This window comes from Chroicocephalus ridibundus, chromosome 3 (genome assembly GCF_963924245.1).
Source record: "Chroicocephalus ridibundus chromosome 3, bChrRid1.1, whole genome shotgun sequence".
Lineage (NCBI taxonomy): Eukaryota > Metazoa > Chordata > Aves > Charadriiformes > Laridae > Chroicocephalus > Chroicocephalus ridibundus.
The window spans coordinates 28,058,724-28,074,787 of record NC_086286.1 but is presented as its reverse complement, the minus strand read 5'-3'; the positions used below and the strand labels follow the sequence as shown (position 1 = coordinate 28,074,787).

At 41.6% G+C, this 16,064-nt stretch overlaps 1 protein-coding gene across 8 annotated transcripts in view; it reads left to right on the top strand.

Moving 5' to 3' along the window:
- Window positions 1-16,064, top strand: part of TRERF1 (transcriptional regulating factor 1) — a 102,202-nt gene that overhangs the window by 65,080 nt on the left and 21,058 nt on the right. For 5 of the 8 annotated variants that reach the window (XM_063328546.1, XM_063328540.1, XM_063328541.1 and 2 more), the window contains 3 exons: window positions 5,643-5,740; window positions 13,471-15,118; window positions 15,740-15,789. In XM_063328546.1, coding sequence (XP_063184616.1) covers window positions 13,739-15,118; window positions 15,740-15,789 — 1,430 coding nt within the window. In that variant the 5' untranslated portion in view covers window positions 5,643-5,740; window positions 13,471-13,738. The remainder of the gene's footprint in view (window positions 1-5,642; window positions 5,741-13,470; window positions 15,119-15,739; window positions 15,790-16,064) is intronic. The other 3 variants (XM_063328547.1, XM_063328545.1, XM_063328544.1) reach the window with 2 other exon arrangements.

Sequence of the window (16,064 nt, the reverse complement as noted above, 5' to 3'; positions counted from 1 at the left end):
AAATGCCCGAGGAAATTGCTTGTAGATAAACAAAAGCAATGTGTGCGGGAGGAGGAGGGGGGTCACAAGGCGGTGTCTGCCCTGCTGAGGGCTGCACCAGGTGGTACTGCTCTGGAAGGAGACTTTGTGGTCATCCTGTAAAAATGGCAGTGTAATGATTGGTAAAACAAGCGTCAGTACTCGTTAGTGAAGGAACAGAAAACAAAACAGAAAGCGTAAATGTGCCACTGTGTAAATGCGTGGTGCTCCCCTGTCTTCAGTACCATGTGCAGCTCTGGTCCTCCCTGTCTTCCATCTCCCAGTCCACAAAATGTTGTAAAGAAGAAGAGCCAAAGTATGAGGTGACAAAGAGTCACCAGGAGTCCTCGGTCTGGAAGGTACTTGACATGGAAGAGACTTGCAAAAACGATGAACGTCCTGAAGAAGGAGAAGGGGAGTTGAGTGTCCACCGTCCTTCCCAGGAGATGCGCATGAAAGGAGTGTGTGAGAGCTGTGAAGGGGAAGATGGTGGTTTCTCTCACAGCTCTGGGGCTGTCAAGCTTGTAGTGCTGGCCAGGATGCTGTCTGAATTCAATAAGGAGAGGACAAGAAATGATTGTGTGGTAGGAGGTATAGGTCGTGGATCTGAGGGAAGAGAGCTGAGTAGAAGCAGAGGAGAGGAGACTAGCCGGGTGTCAAAGGGGTGATGCCTGGCATGACAGAGGAGAAGAAAATGCATCTTGAAAAGGGAGTCTGTTTTGGAGAAGGGACTGTCTTAGGGAAAGAAGAGAAAGGAAAGAAGCAGACTCCAGAGCGAATGTATGCTTTCATAGTTTCATTTTAGCCTTGTTTTACATAAATGCACTTCATGAGAAAACTGTAAACTGCATCCTCCCCCCACCCCCCAACAAAAATCCTGTCCAGCTTGGTGCATATGATGCATTTGCTGTGAAGATAAATTAAACTCTAGTAGAGGGAGGCTGTGTTGGGTTCCCAGTAAATTTGCTGTGGTGGTTTGAAGTTATGTAATGAAAGATGGAAGGAATTGCAAGGAGGAGTATTTTCTCCTGGATGGGACAAGCTGAGCCCTGCCCAAGGGAACTGGATTATACTCTGGTCACTGCTACGGAGCAGGTGCCTGATGCAGTGGCTCAAGGCAGGCATCAGTTATGCCTATGGTGGTCTCTTCTAGTGTGAGCACTTGTTTGCTTTGTGTGACTGGTAGGCATCTGACCAGTAGCTTGACTCAAAACTGCTTTAAACATAATCTAGCATTGTACAGTATCTGTTGTCTGAAGTGCTAGACCCTAGAGATGGAGAATAGACTTTTGGAATTGGTAATCTATCTGTACCATAGCATCTCGTCTGTAAGGTATGTTGTTTGTCTAAGAGATTTGCTGGGGAAATGAATGTAATACAGTATTCCTGAAGCATTACAAAGATGTAGAAATGAGCATATAAAAATAATCTTGCATGCATGAAGAATCCTGTCCTACAAAGAGAATTTGAATTTCTGGAATTTCCCTAAGAAATAAGGTGCAACCAGAAAGCTGAACATGGACCAGGGAAGGGCAAAAAAATCATGATGTTGAGGGTTAAGAGAGGACTTCTACCATGTGGGGAGAGACTGTGCTCTGATGTAGCTGTGTTAAGTGAACCAAATTAATGGTACATGATTGATGATAGTTCTGGTACTTTCAACTTTTTTGTTGCTGGTTTTGCCAGTTGATACTACAGTCTTTGTTGGTATTACTTGTTTAATATGTGTACTCTGTTGTTGTTCTTATGTTTCTTATCTTAAGGTGTCTTACTTTCCCCTTTTCTGCTCCAAAAATAATTAAATACTGTTAAATCATGACCAACCAATTTAGATAACAGGATGCTTTCGGTCACCTTTGTTGTAACAGAAGTAACGACAAATACAGTAGAGAAAACTCTTGTGTTTCACTCATTTAAAGTAGGTGAGATTCATTAATTTCATGGGAAGGTTATCAGCTGATGTTTGCATATGGTTAGGTATGTAGCTGGGCGACGACTGGGCAGGAGAAGAGAAATCTTAAATGACCTTTTTTTTTTAATTTTATTTTATTATCTCAGAATCACATTTTGGATGCTCTGATGGATGATCTATAGGAAGTCCAAGTTCCCAAAAGTTCCCAATCTTAATACTTCATTAGAGTTCTTAATGATACAAAAGTCCATCCCGTTAAAGTAAATATAGCTATTCTAGAAGGGTATATGTCCAACATTTCACTTTACTTTGGTAGAGCATATGTGTTTCCTCGTCTTTGGTCTGTGTTGTTCTTTTAATATCCAAAATCTGCCGTGCAGCTGTAGCGTTGTCCTTGGAAGCACATGGCCTGTTCCAGTCACACTTGACCAGCCCATGGAGCATGTGCATAGCCTTCCTTGGCGTCACTGCTCTTCATGGTGGTTGAGTGGGGCATCTTCATCAGCCAGACGAAGGTTCTCTTTGTCCTAGCCTGCGGTTAGGCCTCAGAGCAGTAGCAGAAGTTTGTGAAGGGGATCATCATCTCGGAGCACAACGCAGTCACAGCAGAGGCTGAAAGACCTCTAGGAAATGGCTCTTTATGGCAACCCGCAGCCAAGGGGAGCTGAAGCGTTGCAACAAAAGTGCTGCCCCCAAGCTGCTGCCACAGCCTCATGCCGCAGGTCGCGTAATCAGTACTGGTGTTTGTGCTGCCACTCCTAGAGCAGCACTGTGTCTTTCTGCTTCTCCTTAAATCTGCTCTGCGAAGGCTCCTGCAGGACTAATTCAGCCTTCATCTAGAAATCTTCCCCTCATGTGTTGCAGTAACTTGCAGGTAGGTGGAAACTTTGAGTTTCTGAACTGCAACGTGGCTGGAGAAAATCCTCGTTCTTTGGTGTGTTGCCTGGAGTTTTACTGCCATCCTCCATTTTATCCCTGGAAAAATACCTAGTTTAACTTCCAGTGTGAAGCTTTGCTGATCAATACGTTACAAGCATAGTAAAGTTCAAGAAATTGCCTCCATTACTATCTTGAGATGAGAAATTGATTTAGCTGCATTCTCTCTCTGCTAATTCGTCTGTGCTTTACGTTCCCATAAAAGGTATTATGTGCTCCTTATTTTCCAGCAGTGTCATCAATCCTAATGAAGAGAGAAGAACGAAAATTTATATTGTGTGTATAGGATAGCTGATCTCTGACTTAGCTCTTAATTTGTAAATGTTGCTGTAGGCTTCACTTCTCAGCTGCTTCTTACTGTGCTTCAGTTATATGCAAAACCTAGGGGCTGGGATGGGAGCAAAACTGAAGAGTATGGCAAAGGAATAGAAAGTTAGATTGTTTTTTAATCTAAACCTCAAAAAATGAGATGCTGCAGAAAATTTATGAAAGGAATTAAAACCTCATTTGTGAATATTATGTACTTTTGCAGTGTTTTGTCCTGCATTATTTACATTGTGACTGTTTTCAGTATTTATCAGCCATCAGTTCACTACCTCTGGCTCTGAAATGCCCAAAGTTTTATTCTTTAACTATGGTATTATGTATGAGAGCCTTGCACATATTTGCTAATTTACATTACAGCTGCATATGTGTGGTATTGTAGCTCTGATGATGAGGATGGTATAGTGGGAAAGGCAGCCAAAACAAATAAGAAAAACAGGAAAGGGTTTTCGTGGTCGTTCCTGTTGTTGGTTTTCCCAGTGTCCATTGGCTTGGCCTCTACAGCAAGCTGCCAGGGATGGTTTCTCTGCAGAATACTTTGTGGCATTTTTAGGTTTAATACTAGTGTTTGTTGTTTCAGAGCAAATGGATAAATTAAAAAGAAAGCAAAACTATACACTGTCACTTTGGTCACTGCACATGACATAGCAGTTATTTTTTAAATGAAATTTAAACATCTTTAACAGCTGTGTTAAACTGTGTCACAAAAAAAAAAAAGTTTTCTCATGGCTCCACTGACTTTAACCTCAAGTTTTCCCGGTGTCTCTGAATATTGCCTGTTACAAAGCAATGGTGTACGCCTGTTATTCATCTAGAAGATTCAATATGGCTGTTACATACCAAAAGGTGTTAAATACCAGTATAAAAAACAAGTTAGATAAAGCATTAAGTACATGTGGGCTTATTAAAGCCTGCCTTATTTCAATGAGGAGGCAAACTCATGGAGTTGCTGAGAAAAGCCGTCAGCAGATAGGATATACACAAGTAACGAACAGTTTCCTTTCAGGGACGTTTGTAGCATTTCGGCTGACATTTGTAGCAAGACATGGACGTTCAAGGGTTTTAGTTACTGGGACTCAATGCTATAATGTTGTAAGCAAAAAATGACTTGGATCCAAATAAATCCACGTGTCCTGTATGATGCTACCAGCGTTTCCCATCAGCTGAGGTGTTCTGTCAAATAAAGATGTTTTGGGCAGGTTAGGCTTTCTAAGGAGCTCCACTGCCTCCTGTGGCGCCTGTTTTGATGGAGCAGGTTGATGTCTGGATTGGGCTGTGGACCTGACTGTTCCGTGTGGGCTTGGGGGAAGGTGAAGGGTGCAGCAGAGGCTGGCGTTGGGCAGGGCGAGGGAGCTGCTTGGGTTCTTCTCCCCCATCATGCTGGTGGGCTAAGGGAGGGCACTTGTTCTGGGCAAGGAACTGCTGGGCTTGGTGGACGGCTTCTTGCTGTATGTAGTAGTGTCACAGTACTTGGGACCTGTTATCAGAGATTTTAAAAGCATAATTTAAACATATGAATCTAGAGTGAAGGTGAGAGTAGGAAAATGTTGATCAAGGTCACTGAGGTTATCTGTGCCCATGTCTCAAGCAGTTGTTTATACAGTTTCTTCTTATGGCTGGAATGACATTCCAAAACCTGGCAGGGCTCAGTGCAAATGGAGGGTTTCCCATTGACATCAGTGAGCTGTGAACTGCACCTTAAGCTTCCAGGCTTGTTCTGTTCAGGGCCTTCCCTAAAAGCCGTCTTGGCAGCAGCGTCTACAAAAACAAATGTGTTGTTTTCATTTAAATAAAATAAGATGCCTTGTCTAGATATCTCTTCTGCACCGGGTGACAACCTGATTGTATCTTCTGCACCTTTGACTTTCATTAATCCCTCCCTTCCTGATTGCTATACCTTCTCTTGTTTGTGTGACACTCATCATGTAGGTTGCCAGCAAATCTCCTCTCCGCAAGAGCATCCAGCCAGTCTTTGGGTGCTGTCAAAGCAGCGTCTGAAGATGCTGTGAAATCAGTCTTTGCCATAGAGACACAATGTTGTTGTATTTATTGCATCAGCATAACCCATTCCTCGTTTTGCAGTAGGCGCCAAGCTGAGTAAGAAGAAAAGATGAATTTACTCATATTTCAGTCTGTAATTTGAAGGACCGTGGATGTATCAATCAATCCCAGAGATTTGACAATGAAGCAATCTCTCACTATTGATAGGGGAAAGAGATTCTTTGTTGTTGTTTAAGGGAATTGCAGTGCTGATAGATGTCCTCTGCAATAGTGCCTTGAAGAACAGAGTAGCATGGAGATACTCTATTGAATAGAAGTCAGTACCTGGTTGTGTTACAACAGGAAGTCCATTCTTGCGGGTCTGTTCATGGTTTGGGGCAAGTTGGTGATATTTTATAAGGTAATCTTGTGGGGGGGGAAATTAATTTCCCTTCTTTTGCTTTATGTTTAGATATATCACTTTGAGATCTCAGAATGAAAGCAGCATGAAATGTTATGGCGAAGACAGAACAGCAAGATACAGGAGTCTCAGAAATACTCAAAAATCAGGTAATGTTGCAGCATCGTATGTCCTCTTCCTGTGAGGCTGGCTTGTTTAATGAGGCTCAATGTTTTTTGACTGTTTTCCAGAATTTGGGCTTCTGCGTCTCTGTGGCTCTCTTAATGGACTTCTCAAATATAACTAGTTGTGTGTTGGCTTTGTGTCCTGTAAAACATTATTTTATGTACCATAGTATGTATGACACAGGAGATCCCCACAAATTCAGATTTTTCTTAAAGGTCTACCATGGCTATATTGTCTCATACAAGCAAAATGCATATTAATTTTAAAAAAAGCAGCAGCCATGGTGGCCAGCTCTACGTAGCCGTTGGATTTTACTTGGCTCCATTGCAAGGTACCAATGAGATGTAGTTTAGGGGGACTGACTTTTCAGGGAGCCCTGCAGCTGCATTTCTGAAAACTCAGTCTCCTTTGGGGGAGACACTGGGCTCAAAATAGCTGTACCCTCCCTACTGAAAGCTTAGCCATATGCTATTTTCCACATGCTACTACTTCTGCCTGTTTTTTTTTAATTGTTTATCTGTCTCAGGATGTTTCCTTCTTGCCTGTTTTTGCAAATCCTAGCATATGTTCTCTGACTGTTTCACAGCATTTACAGTTAAGAAAAAGGCAATCACGTTACAAGCTTCAGAGCGTAAACACTGAGGAAGTCAGGAAGCAACTGGTTAAGTGCATTATAAGGATGCTCGGACCGCTCACCTTATACAAAAATTGTGTGCTTGTCACAGCTGTGTCACAACAATAGCCAATGGATTGATGTGTGAGTGGAAAGGCATAAAAATTTCCCCTCCTCCCCCAAATCGACAGCAGTGGCCAGACATTGTAAAGTAGCCACGAACAATAAGTGGGCAAGGGCTAACCTCTCGGTCCTAAGAACTTTGTGCTGGGGTCTTGTCACGTCTGCAGATCTAGGACCTTGCCGGGGAAAAACGTGTCACTCAGTTCAGTAATAGAAGTAAACTAAAATATGAAATTGAGGGTAATTTTGAGAATAGGACATCGTTACTTTCCAGGAAGCATTTGAGAATATTGTCCTTGATGTAGGGCTCAGCAGAAGGTACTACAACTTATTTAATCTAAGCAGTCAATAAACCCAGATTGGCTGAAGAGACTTCAAATACAGTTTCATAGATAGCTTTAGCCTTGATAAAATATGCACTAATGTATTAGTGAATAGTAAAAAAACCCCAAAAAACATTGTGTTTATCACAGGTGACCAGCCCCTTTAATTAATGCTGTCTCCTGTAAGATTTCCAGTCATTTAGTCATGGAATATGCAATTCAAGTGCCCTTCTGGGCTTAGTCAAGGTTTGTATTTTATTTTATTTTTAATCAGTATTGTGAGGGGATCACATAATTTTATATTTGCCATTTTTAAGAAGTAATGTGATACCTGCTTCAGTCGCAGTTCTCCAAACCCTTCAAAGTACCTCGAAACTGTAATGCCACTTCACTGACAGCAAAGATAATCAGATTTGTTGAAGCAACCTTCTTTGTTTCTTCAGGACTCATGGAACTGTATCTCCCTTAAACTAAATTGAGTTAATGGCTTTATTTAGAAATCAGCCTCCTCCTCTTAAATAACCAGAATTCTGTTAGTTTTGGGGAGAAAAGTTTTCATTAAATTACCAGTGCCTCAGAATGCGTTTTCTACTTATAACTTAGATCAAAAGGAGAGGAAAATGTTTCTGTTTGTTTGTCTTCCTTTCTCCTCCCCCTTTTCTAGAAACTTTCCTGAGATGATCAACTGTTGGTTTTGCTGTTGTCTTTTTGTTGCCTGTTTTTTTTGTTGTTGTTTTTTTTTTCTTTTAAACTTCACTGAAGTAGAGAAATTGCTCAGTTCCCCTCCCAATGCCGTTGTTGCTCTCCCCTCCCCCAGGTCCAATGTGTTCTTTATTAAACTGAATTAGGACATTCTAGTCTCTCTTAAGAGTGGAAATGGGAACAGCTTAAATGAGCAGCCACATGAGACTTAGCAGCCTTTCTGACTGCACTGTAGAAGCAGCTCAGCTGCAAAGAGAATGATAATTTTTTAAGAATTTGTGCAACTGTTGAAGAATTACCAGCATTAATATTAAAAAGCAGCTAATCTGTTTTTCCCCTTCCATTTTAAGAGTCTATAGCCTTCCTACTTGCTATAAAATTGGTGTACTAAATATTTTGCTTCCTTTTCATCCTCTTTTCGCTTTTGCAATTATTTTATTGGCTTGTGTTCTCATATACTGAAGTGGGTTTTTTTGTTGTTGGTTTTGCCTGAGAACTCCAACCTTTGGGTTTGTATGCAGATGTAGGCATCTGAGAAAGTCAGAATGCAGAAGAAAACATAGTAGCAGTTGTATCTGGGATTGGGATGAAAAGTTTTTCAGCTCTGTAAGCATTTGTCCTTGAGCTATAAAATATCCTACATAAAATTATTGTTGGTGTTGGAAATCTACAGTGCTATTTTGGTGTTTGTTCTAATCATTCCTGATACCTTTTCACCCTTGTTTTCAGTCTCTGCCTCTCTTCATTGCTGTATCAGATGTCTTCAGGGTTTCTATAGAGAATTTAAAAAAAAAAAAGTAGATCTTTGAGTTGTTATCTCCTCACCTCTCTTTCCCTTTCTCTCTCTGCTAGTTCACCCAGTCACCTTGCTTTTCATAGAAATTATTCATTCTGTTTCGATACTGTGTTGCTCTTTTTCATGTGCTTATTTCCCATGCCAAAAAAACATGGAGCTGGGGCTTGAACTGCTGTATATTCCCATGTCTGTCCTAAAGGAAATCAGAGAGCAAGACGATGTGAATGACGGTTGTCTTGATTCAGGAATAGCTTACCAGAAGATCTCACAGCTCTAAATAACAAAACAGGCCAATAAAAGCATTCTCTTTAAAAAAGCTAAAAATTGAACAAGATAAATCCTGTTTTGTTTCTTTTGAAGCTAAGTTGGGGAGGGGAATGGAAGGAAGGGAACAGGGAACTTCTGGTTTTGGATATCATCTTATCTGCATTTTAAAATGAAGGTTATATTCTAATAGCAGAAAGACAGCCACTTCAGAAAGCCCTCTCTTCAGTCTGCGTGACTGAAGGGCAGTAGGGCACAATTAAAACATGTCTCCAGTGTTGGGAGAACACGTAGCAATGACACATTTCTGTATCAGGCATTCTTTGAGTTAGGTGTTATAAAAAACATTTTAGACTGCTAAAAGTGGTTGTTAAACTTGCTTTAACTGACGTGTTACCGTGCCGGAGGGAGGGATGTGAGGGGGGATTGTGCCCCAGCAAATGAACATCTGCTGGTACTGTTGCTTGTGAGTAGCTGCAGGTGTTCTGTCCTGCAAAAGCTGGTTGAACATGGAAGTCTTTTTTGCATCTGCCATCTCATCCAGTCTTTTTTTTTTTTTTTTTTTTCAGGCTAAGTAGTAATTAATCTATAAAAGCATGCAGATTTTTTGCTAAAGTGACAGCTGAAAAACTTGAAATAATTTGGACAAACCATAGGATCCAGTTCCCTTTTGATACACACCATACTGAGACAGCTTAGATCAGTGCTGTAATAACTTTACGGCCTGTTAATGAGTCTATTTCTTTCAGCCTCTGCTCTCCTACAATCTCTTATCCTTCTCCATTAACACAGTTCTGGAACTGGCTGGCATTCAGTCCTGGTTTTGCAGCCCATACCCAGCCCAACTTTCATGCACTGCCTGATTTGGAGTGGGATGTCTTGCCCTGAAATTCATGTGGATTCAGGCAGTTCAATAGTGGGACTGGGGCTTGAGCTTTTGTTTACTAGAGTTGAAAAATTGTGCAGGTTTCAGCTTCTGTGGCGTGTAATGGAGCTGGGAGTAGTTTTGGTTTTGGTTTTTTTATTTTTTTAGTATATCATAACTACCATCTTCTTGATATTTCACTGCCTATTGTCTTCTCTTTTCTTCTGACTCCTCAGTCATATAGTTAATGAAGGAGGAAAATCAGATCACCTTTATTGAAGACTGATAACGTTGGAATATTTTTCCATTTCGTGTTTACCGGACTTAGGTTATGGCATGCTTCCAGGAGAGACTGTTAATTGTATTTCCTTGTAGTTACTTGTGTTTGAAGAGGGAGACGGTTGAAGGGTGTAAAGGCATTTCAGCCGGTTTGGCATGTCCCTGGCTCTCAGTCCGGGGAAGGGAGCTGTGCGAGTTGCAGGGGACCATGCAGAAATGATGGAAATGAAAGAATTGGAGCGAAACCTTGTCTCTGTTGAAATCAATTGAACTCCCATTAGTTTGAGTCCAGATTCCATCCATAAACTTAAATAGGGTATTTCTCTTTCTAGGCAGTCTACAGAAATGTTTCTGTCCTTTTGCATTTGTTTTCATGTTTCATTGTAACGATTGCGTAATTGGGATATATCTGTAATGTCAAAAATGTAATAGGTTAAGTAGCATAAATGACTGTTGGGAAGAGAAGAAATGCAGAACTGCAGAACTATTGTTGCTTTAAAACTGCTGCTTTTCATTGTTTGATTTAACCATTTTGTAGTTAGAGTTGTTGTGATAAATTGCAGTGATGGGTGTTTAGGCAGGAGTGCTAAACAAAAAGGAGAAAAAGCACCTTTTTATTCCTATCACTGAAATAAATACAAATCATTCAGTACGCTGCCAGTGGCTTCTCAGTTAGCCAGAGACTAACTTTGGTGACCCTAAAGACTTAATGATATTGTGTACAGCACTGAAATACTCTGTTAGATTTTAATCTGACAAGAAATGTACACTGTTAGCATTTTGTTAAAGCTGATTGCAAATGCTCACCGTATACAGCATCAGGCCCTTGAATTTAAGCCTGTTCAAGTACTAAAAAAATATCTGGTATCTAAGGGACTGGTTTATTACTGATTATGCTTTTATCAATGTGCCTATCTGTTTTTTCCCCTATGTTACCTGAAGGTAGAATAACAATGTTTTTTAAACATTTGTACTTTTCCCCCTCCAGCTCAGTGATGTTTTTGAAAGGAATTTTTTCTTTTTTTTTTTTTTCCTTTTTTTGGCAGGGGAGTGAGTGAGTGAAAACAATGCAAATTTTTTCAAATGTGATTCTCATAGTGACTGAACTTTCTAGTCCTTTTGTGACCTGATTGGTATTTCAATATAATATTTCATTATAATTTTTTCAAATTTTTTCAAATATTTCTGTGTAACTACACTGATAACTCTGTAATCTACCTAACAGACAGCAGAATGTCTCACCTCCCAATGTGGAGGTGAGTTGAGGATGCTGGAGCTGCTGGAGAGGAAACTTCTATGAGCATTTTTTATTTATTTATTTATTTATTTATTTTCCTCCTGGGAGACGGGAAGAGAGAGGCTTGTGCTAATGCCTCGGATATAAAACCTTTTTGACTGTTTGCTAGTACCCTGAGAACTGTAATCTCCAGGTGAAAGGCTGCAGTACGTGGAGTTTGGTGCAAGCTCAAGGGCTGACATTTTTTCTTGACCACAAAACTAGCTGTGGCCGCTGGTATAGGCGGTAGCATCTGCCACTGTGGTGCTCCTGCCTGTGGGAAGAGTAGCGGGGTCAGGGGCCTGGCTGGCCACTTGATTCATTTTTATACTGAAATCATGTTGTTTGCTGCCTTAAGAATAAGTGCTCTTACTGTCCTTACTCCTGAAATTCCTGTGGTCTTTTAATTGACATTTATTCCCCCTCACTGGTTTGTATCACTGTTGTTTCTTGTCGTTTGACTTAATACTTGTCGCTTCAGATTTTAAAACGAAGGGCCAAAACCAAGGAACTTGGCGTAAATTACAACACTGTTAGTAGGTGAAACGGGACGTATTTCCTATACAAAAAGTACATCAACAGATCCAATAGTGCCCTGTTTTCATGGGATGGTGTGTTCAGAGCATCTCGGCTGAGCTTTCTTAACTTGGCAGGCATAAGAGGAGATGCATATTCCTCTGTAGGATCCCTCTCTTCCTCTAGAAGTTGATGGCCTTTCAGTGTGAAGTATCACACAGCGTTTATTTTTATGCCCTTTGAATGTTTTGTGGAGGCTTTGTTTAGTTTCCCTTCATAATTTTTAATAGGAAGTCTTTGAAGTTTGGTTGTGGCTGAAAAATCTTGTTGGCAGCCTGACCATTCATTGTTGACTCCTATCTTTTTTTTAATTGTGTATCTATAAAAGTCTGGAAGGGTGTGTGTTTGGAGAAACTATGAAGCAATGTATATTTCTGGAAAGGGGAAATAAGCTTGCAATTATTCTCAGCCATTATTTGTCACGTGAAAAATGTTACATGCTAATGGCTGCAGATGGTTTACACAAAAACTCTGTACCCACTGAAAGCCCTCTTCATTGGAAGCTATGGTTTTCTGTCATGCATTATGCTGGAACGGAAAAGGTTTTTTTTCTGCCTGCAGCCATATATTACCCTTATTTGCTGTTGCTAGCACAGAACTTGTTAATATGCATCTGGCGATGGTTAAAATTTTCTCCATCAGTGACTTCACATTTATCCATCTAGATCAAGGATTCTTCTAAGTTTGAAAAGGTAAGGACATCAGTACGCAGGAGTCTGGTGGAAAGCATTATGTTTAGAAGAGCAGATGTGAAAGAGGCACAGACATCAGGTTGTGGTCTGATATTTTTGTGCTCTTTTTAAAGTTCAGAATCAACTTTTATGTTAAAACATATTTGTGTGTGCATAGGCATATTGTACCTCTGTGCATGTGTGTGGCTGTAGCCACAGTGGTTGCTTCATGCTGTGGAACAGTAAAACAACCCTATAATGTGCCTATGTATTTTGTTTTATTCATAGAAAACAGTACAGACATCTGTATAGTGTTACTTTGAATTGCAGTTTATACAATAAAAATGATAAAAGGTTGCATTTGGTATAAATTAGTCTGTTAAAGTAATGCAAACTGAAGGAGGAAGGGTGAGAGGGTGGAACAGAATTTGGAGTTCAGCACTCCCGATGCAAGGTGAGTGATCAGAAAAGATTTCCATGGACTGGTTTGGTCTTCACATTAATCAGATTTCACATAGATGGAGCAAACAAATCTAAATGCACAGATACAGTTGGGTAACTATGCTTGTTACTTTTTTTTTTTTTTAATTGTCTCTGTCATCACAGCAAATGAGCGTTAGTGTTGCATATTATTCTTTAGTGACACTCTATTTTCATACCACCAGTGGACACCCCCTGCAGATACCTTGGAAATTGTGAGAAGCTGTGGAAGGTTCTGTACAAAATCCCACATTGCAGTTAACTTTTCTATATGTCCCTTTAGATGCTGGTATCTGAGCTTAGTCAGCTTTGTTCAAAGCCATGTGGGTTTTTTTACCTGCCTTTTCAGGCCTTTGTGGAGGTGTCCACAGTACTTGCTTTTGTGTCATAAAATGGGCATGTTGCTTCTGACAATAAGGCTATAACACTAGGGAGGTGACTTGGCGTGATAGTTAACTGTCTGGCTAAAACTGCTTGAATGTTCATATACTTTAGGGGAAAAAAAGCAGTTTTGAAGAATAAGCCTTTATTGGTTTGGCAGAATGTTTTTATCAGAGCACTAGAGAAGAGGCAGGATAATGGGATGAGATGAAGTAATCTAACAGCTCTGGAATAGCCCAGCTGCTACAATTTTGCATCTGATTATGTATTTCAAACTAGGAGATTTTACAGTTTCCTTTGAGGCAATAACAATAACAGTTTATTCAGAGAGCCAGCACTTACCTTGTCTTTCTCTTACTGCACAGGTGCCTGGCACACTGAACCTATTGATCTGTGTAGGATTTGCGCTGTGGTCCATTTATTGAAGATGTGAAGCAACGTCGAGTCTGAGATTGGAATTACCGGCAGACTGGAGGAAATATTAGTCCTTGCAATGCACGTGGACATGCTGAATTATAAGTAATTCTAGCTTCTTTTCCCCTCCCCCCCCCTTCCCCTCACTCAGCTATCTCAGGGTTCATAGAGATTTCAATGGTTTGCGTGCCTGTAAGTTTGGAACAGAAGTGACCAAAAATGGGGGACCAGCAATTGTATAAAACTAACCATACTGCCAACAGCAACGAGAACTTGTACTACCAACAACACCAAATGAACTCCCTTCCATCTCTAAATCATAGCTATGGGACATCTGTTATGGATGCCTCCCAAGCATCCCCTCTCTCCCCCCAGTTTCCCCAAGATTCAAGAGACAGTATAGCTTTGCCTGTAGGTTCAAAAAGTCTTGGGTCAATGGATACATCTAGACAAACCAGTTGGACACATTCTGGCTCAGGAAACCATGTCCCAGTGCGGAACAATTTGAATAATCAAAGCGCAATGTGGAGCCCCCTCGGGCAGGGGGAGTCCCACGACGGATACCAATATTCTTACTCTCAACCCAGTGAAAATCGATCACAAAAAATTACCAGTGGGGTCCTGCATAAATTGGACTCCTTTACGCAAGTATTTGCTAACCAAAATCTGAGGATTCAAGTCAACAACATGGCTCAGGTTTTGCACACGGAGTCTTCGATGGTGGATAATGCTGGTGACAGCGCGCTCAGGCAGCTGCTGTCCCAGAAGCCAGCGGTTGAGCAACAGCCTGTAACTTCCACTGTACAAAGATATCAACCAGTGCCACAGCAAACACACCAGAATTTTGCAAGCACACAGCAAAAGCAACAAATGCAAGTCATGCAGCACCAACAGTTGTACTACGACTACCAGCAGCATTTATCACAAATGCAGATGCATTCCGCGTTTCAGCAAGGACAGACGCACGTCCAACAAATGCAGTCCCAGCAGCTCTTACCGCAGCAGATGCAGCACTTGCAGCAGACTCAATACTACGCTCAGCCGCAGCAGGGACATCAGCGGCTCTCGCTACAGGAGATCCAGCAGCAGCAGCAACAGCCAACTCGGCAGCAGCAGCAGCGGCAGTGTCCAATGCAAATAGCTCAGTATTACCAAACGCAACCTGTCATGCAGCAGTTACAGCAACAGCAGCAACAGATGCAATTGCCGCTTCCTCCGTATCACAGGGAACACGATCCAAAGACTATGCATGAACCGCACCAGTACCCTCAGGATCCAAGTCATCCTGTGCAGCTTATCCAGTTGGGAGCAGTGCCTCAGTATTGCTACCAAGACCCACACGAACAGTACAGGCACTTGTACCCGCAGAGTTTACTGCCGCAGCAAGATCAGCAGAAGCAATACCCGAGTGAGAGCAGAGCACCATCTCTGAACTCCCACGTTGGCCTCACTCCACCAGAGACCACGGAGGATCCCGCACGGCAGGAGATCAATTCTGTAGGTAATGCTGGCCCTCATCGAACTCTTTTGCCCCCCTCGGGAGTTCATCTGAACAACAAAAGCTCTCAGCAAGACTCTCCCAGCGCCGCGTGGCCTCAGGTAAGTAATATTTTAGATCCCTGCTCAGCCAAACTTGTTTTACGGAAGAATAGCAAGGTGTGGAAAGGAAGTGGTTGCAGGAGAGCGGGAAGGTTAGGATGTGAGCGGTGGGTGTCACTGGGATGTTTTGTGGAACTGCGTTAACAGGCTTCTCCTGTCTACATCCCTGGGTTGGCTTCGGGCCAGGCTGGAGGCAACACAGAGCTGCCGCCGCTCCGGGGCTGTCCCTTCCCTCGCAAAGGCTTTGGGAAATTCTGCCTGAGTTTCTGGAGAGGAGGGACCCAGTTACAACAAAGTGCTCTCAGTAATTTTTCAATGCCTGAGGGCTCGGTTGTGCAGGAAGAGTTAGTCAACTCCCCATTTCCAAAACTAATACTTCTGGGTCAGAGCGAAGGCTTCAAAGAGTGGGTGAGTGTAAGAAAACTTTCACTAGCCGTGCTCACAGAGGCACTGGTTTGGTAGAAACGTGTAAGACTCTCAGCTCAAAGGCTTTTAATATTAGTAAAATCATACACAAAATGAAAACATAATGCTGTGAGGACCTTCATTTATGCATTAATATTTCCTGAAAAATTATTTTCTCTTTTTTTTCCCCTCTTTTCCCCTCTCCTCCGTTGATAGCAGGTGCAACTGTCAGATGGCAGACTGCAGCCGCTCTCCCCAGAACAAAGGTATTTTTAAAAGACTTTTTTTGGTCTTTTTAATTTCAGTTTAAGAATATAAGAAATACAGAGGAGTGCTGTGGTTTAGAGGGAGGGGCATGCACTCTGAGTAGGTCATAGATGTTGCTCTTCTAGAAACGTCTTTAGCTTTGTGAATGTAAGTTTGTGTGATTTTCACCCTCCCCCACAGCAACAAAATCAAACAAGTGCTTTGTCTTTCCAAAAAAAAAAATCAGGGAGCAGTTTGCTCTTCGTAAGAGAAGAGACTATGGGTGGTTTAGATT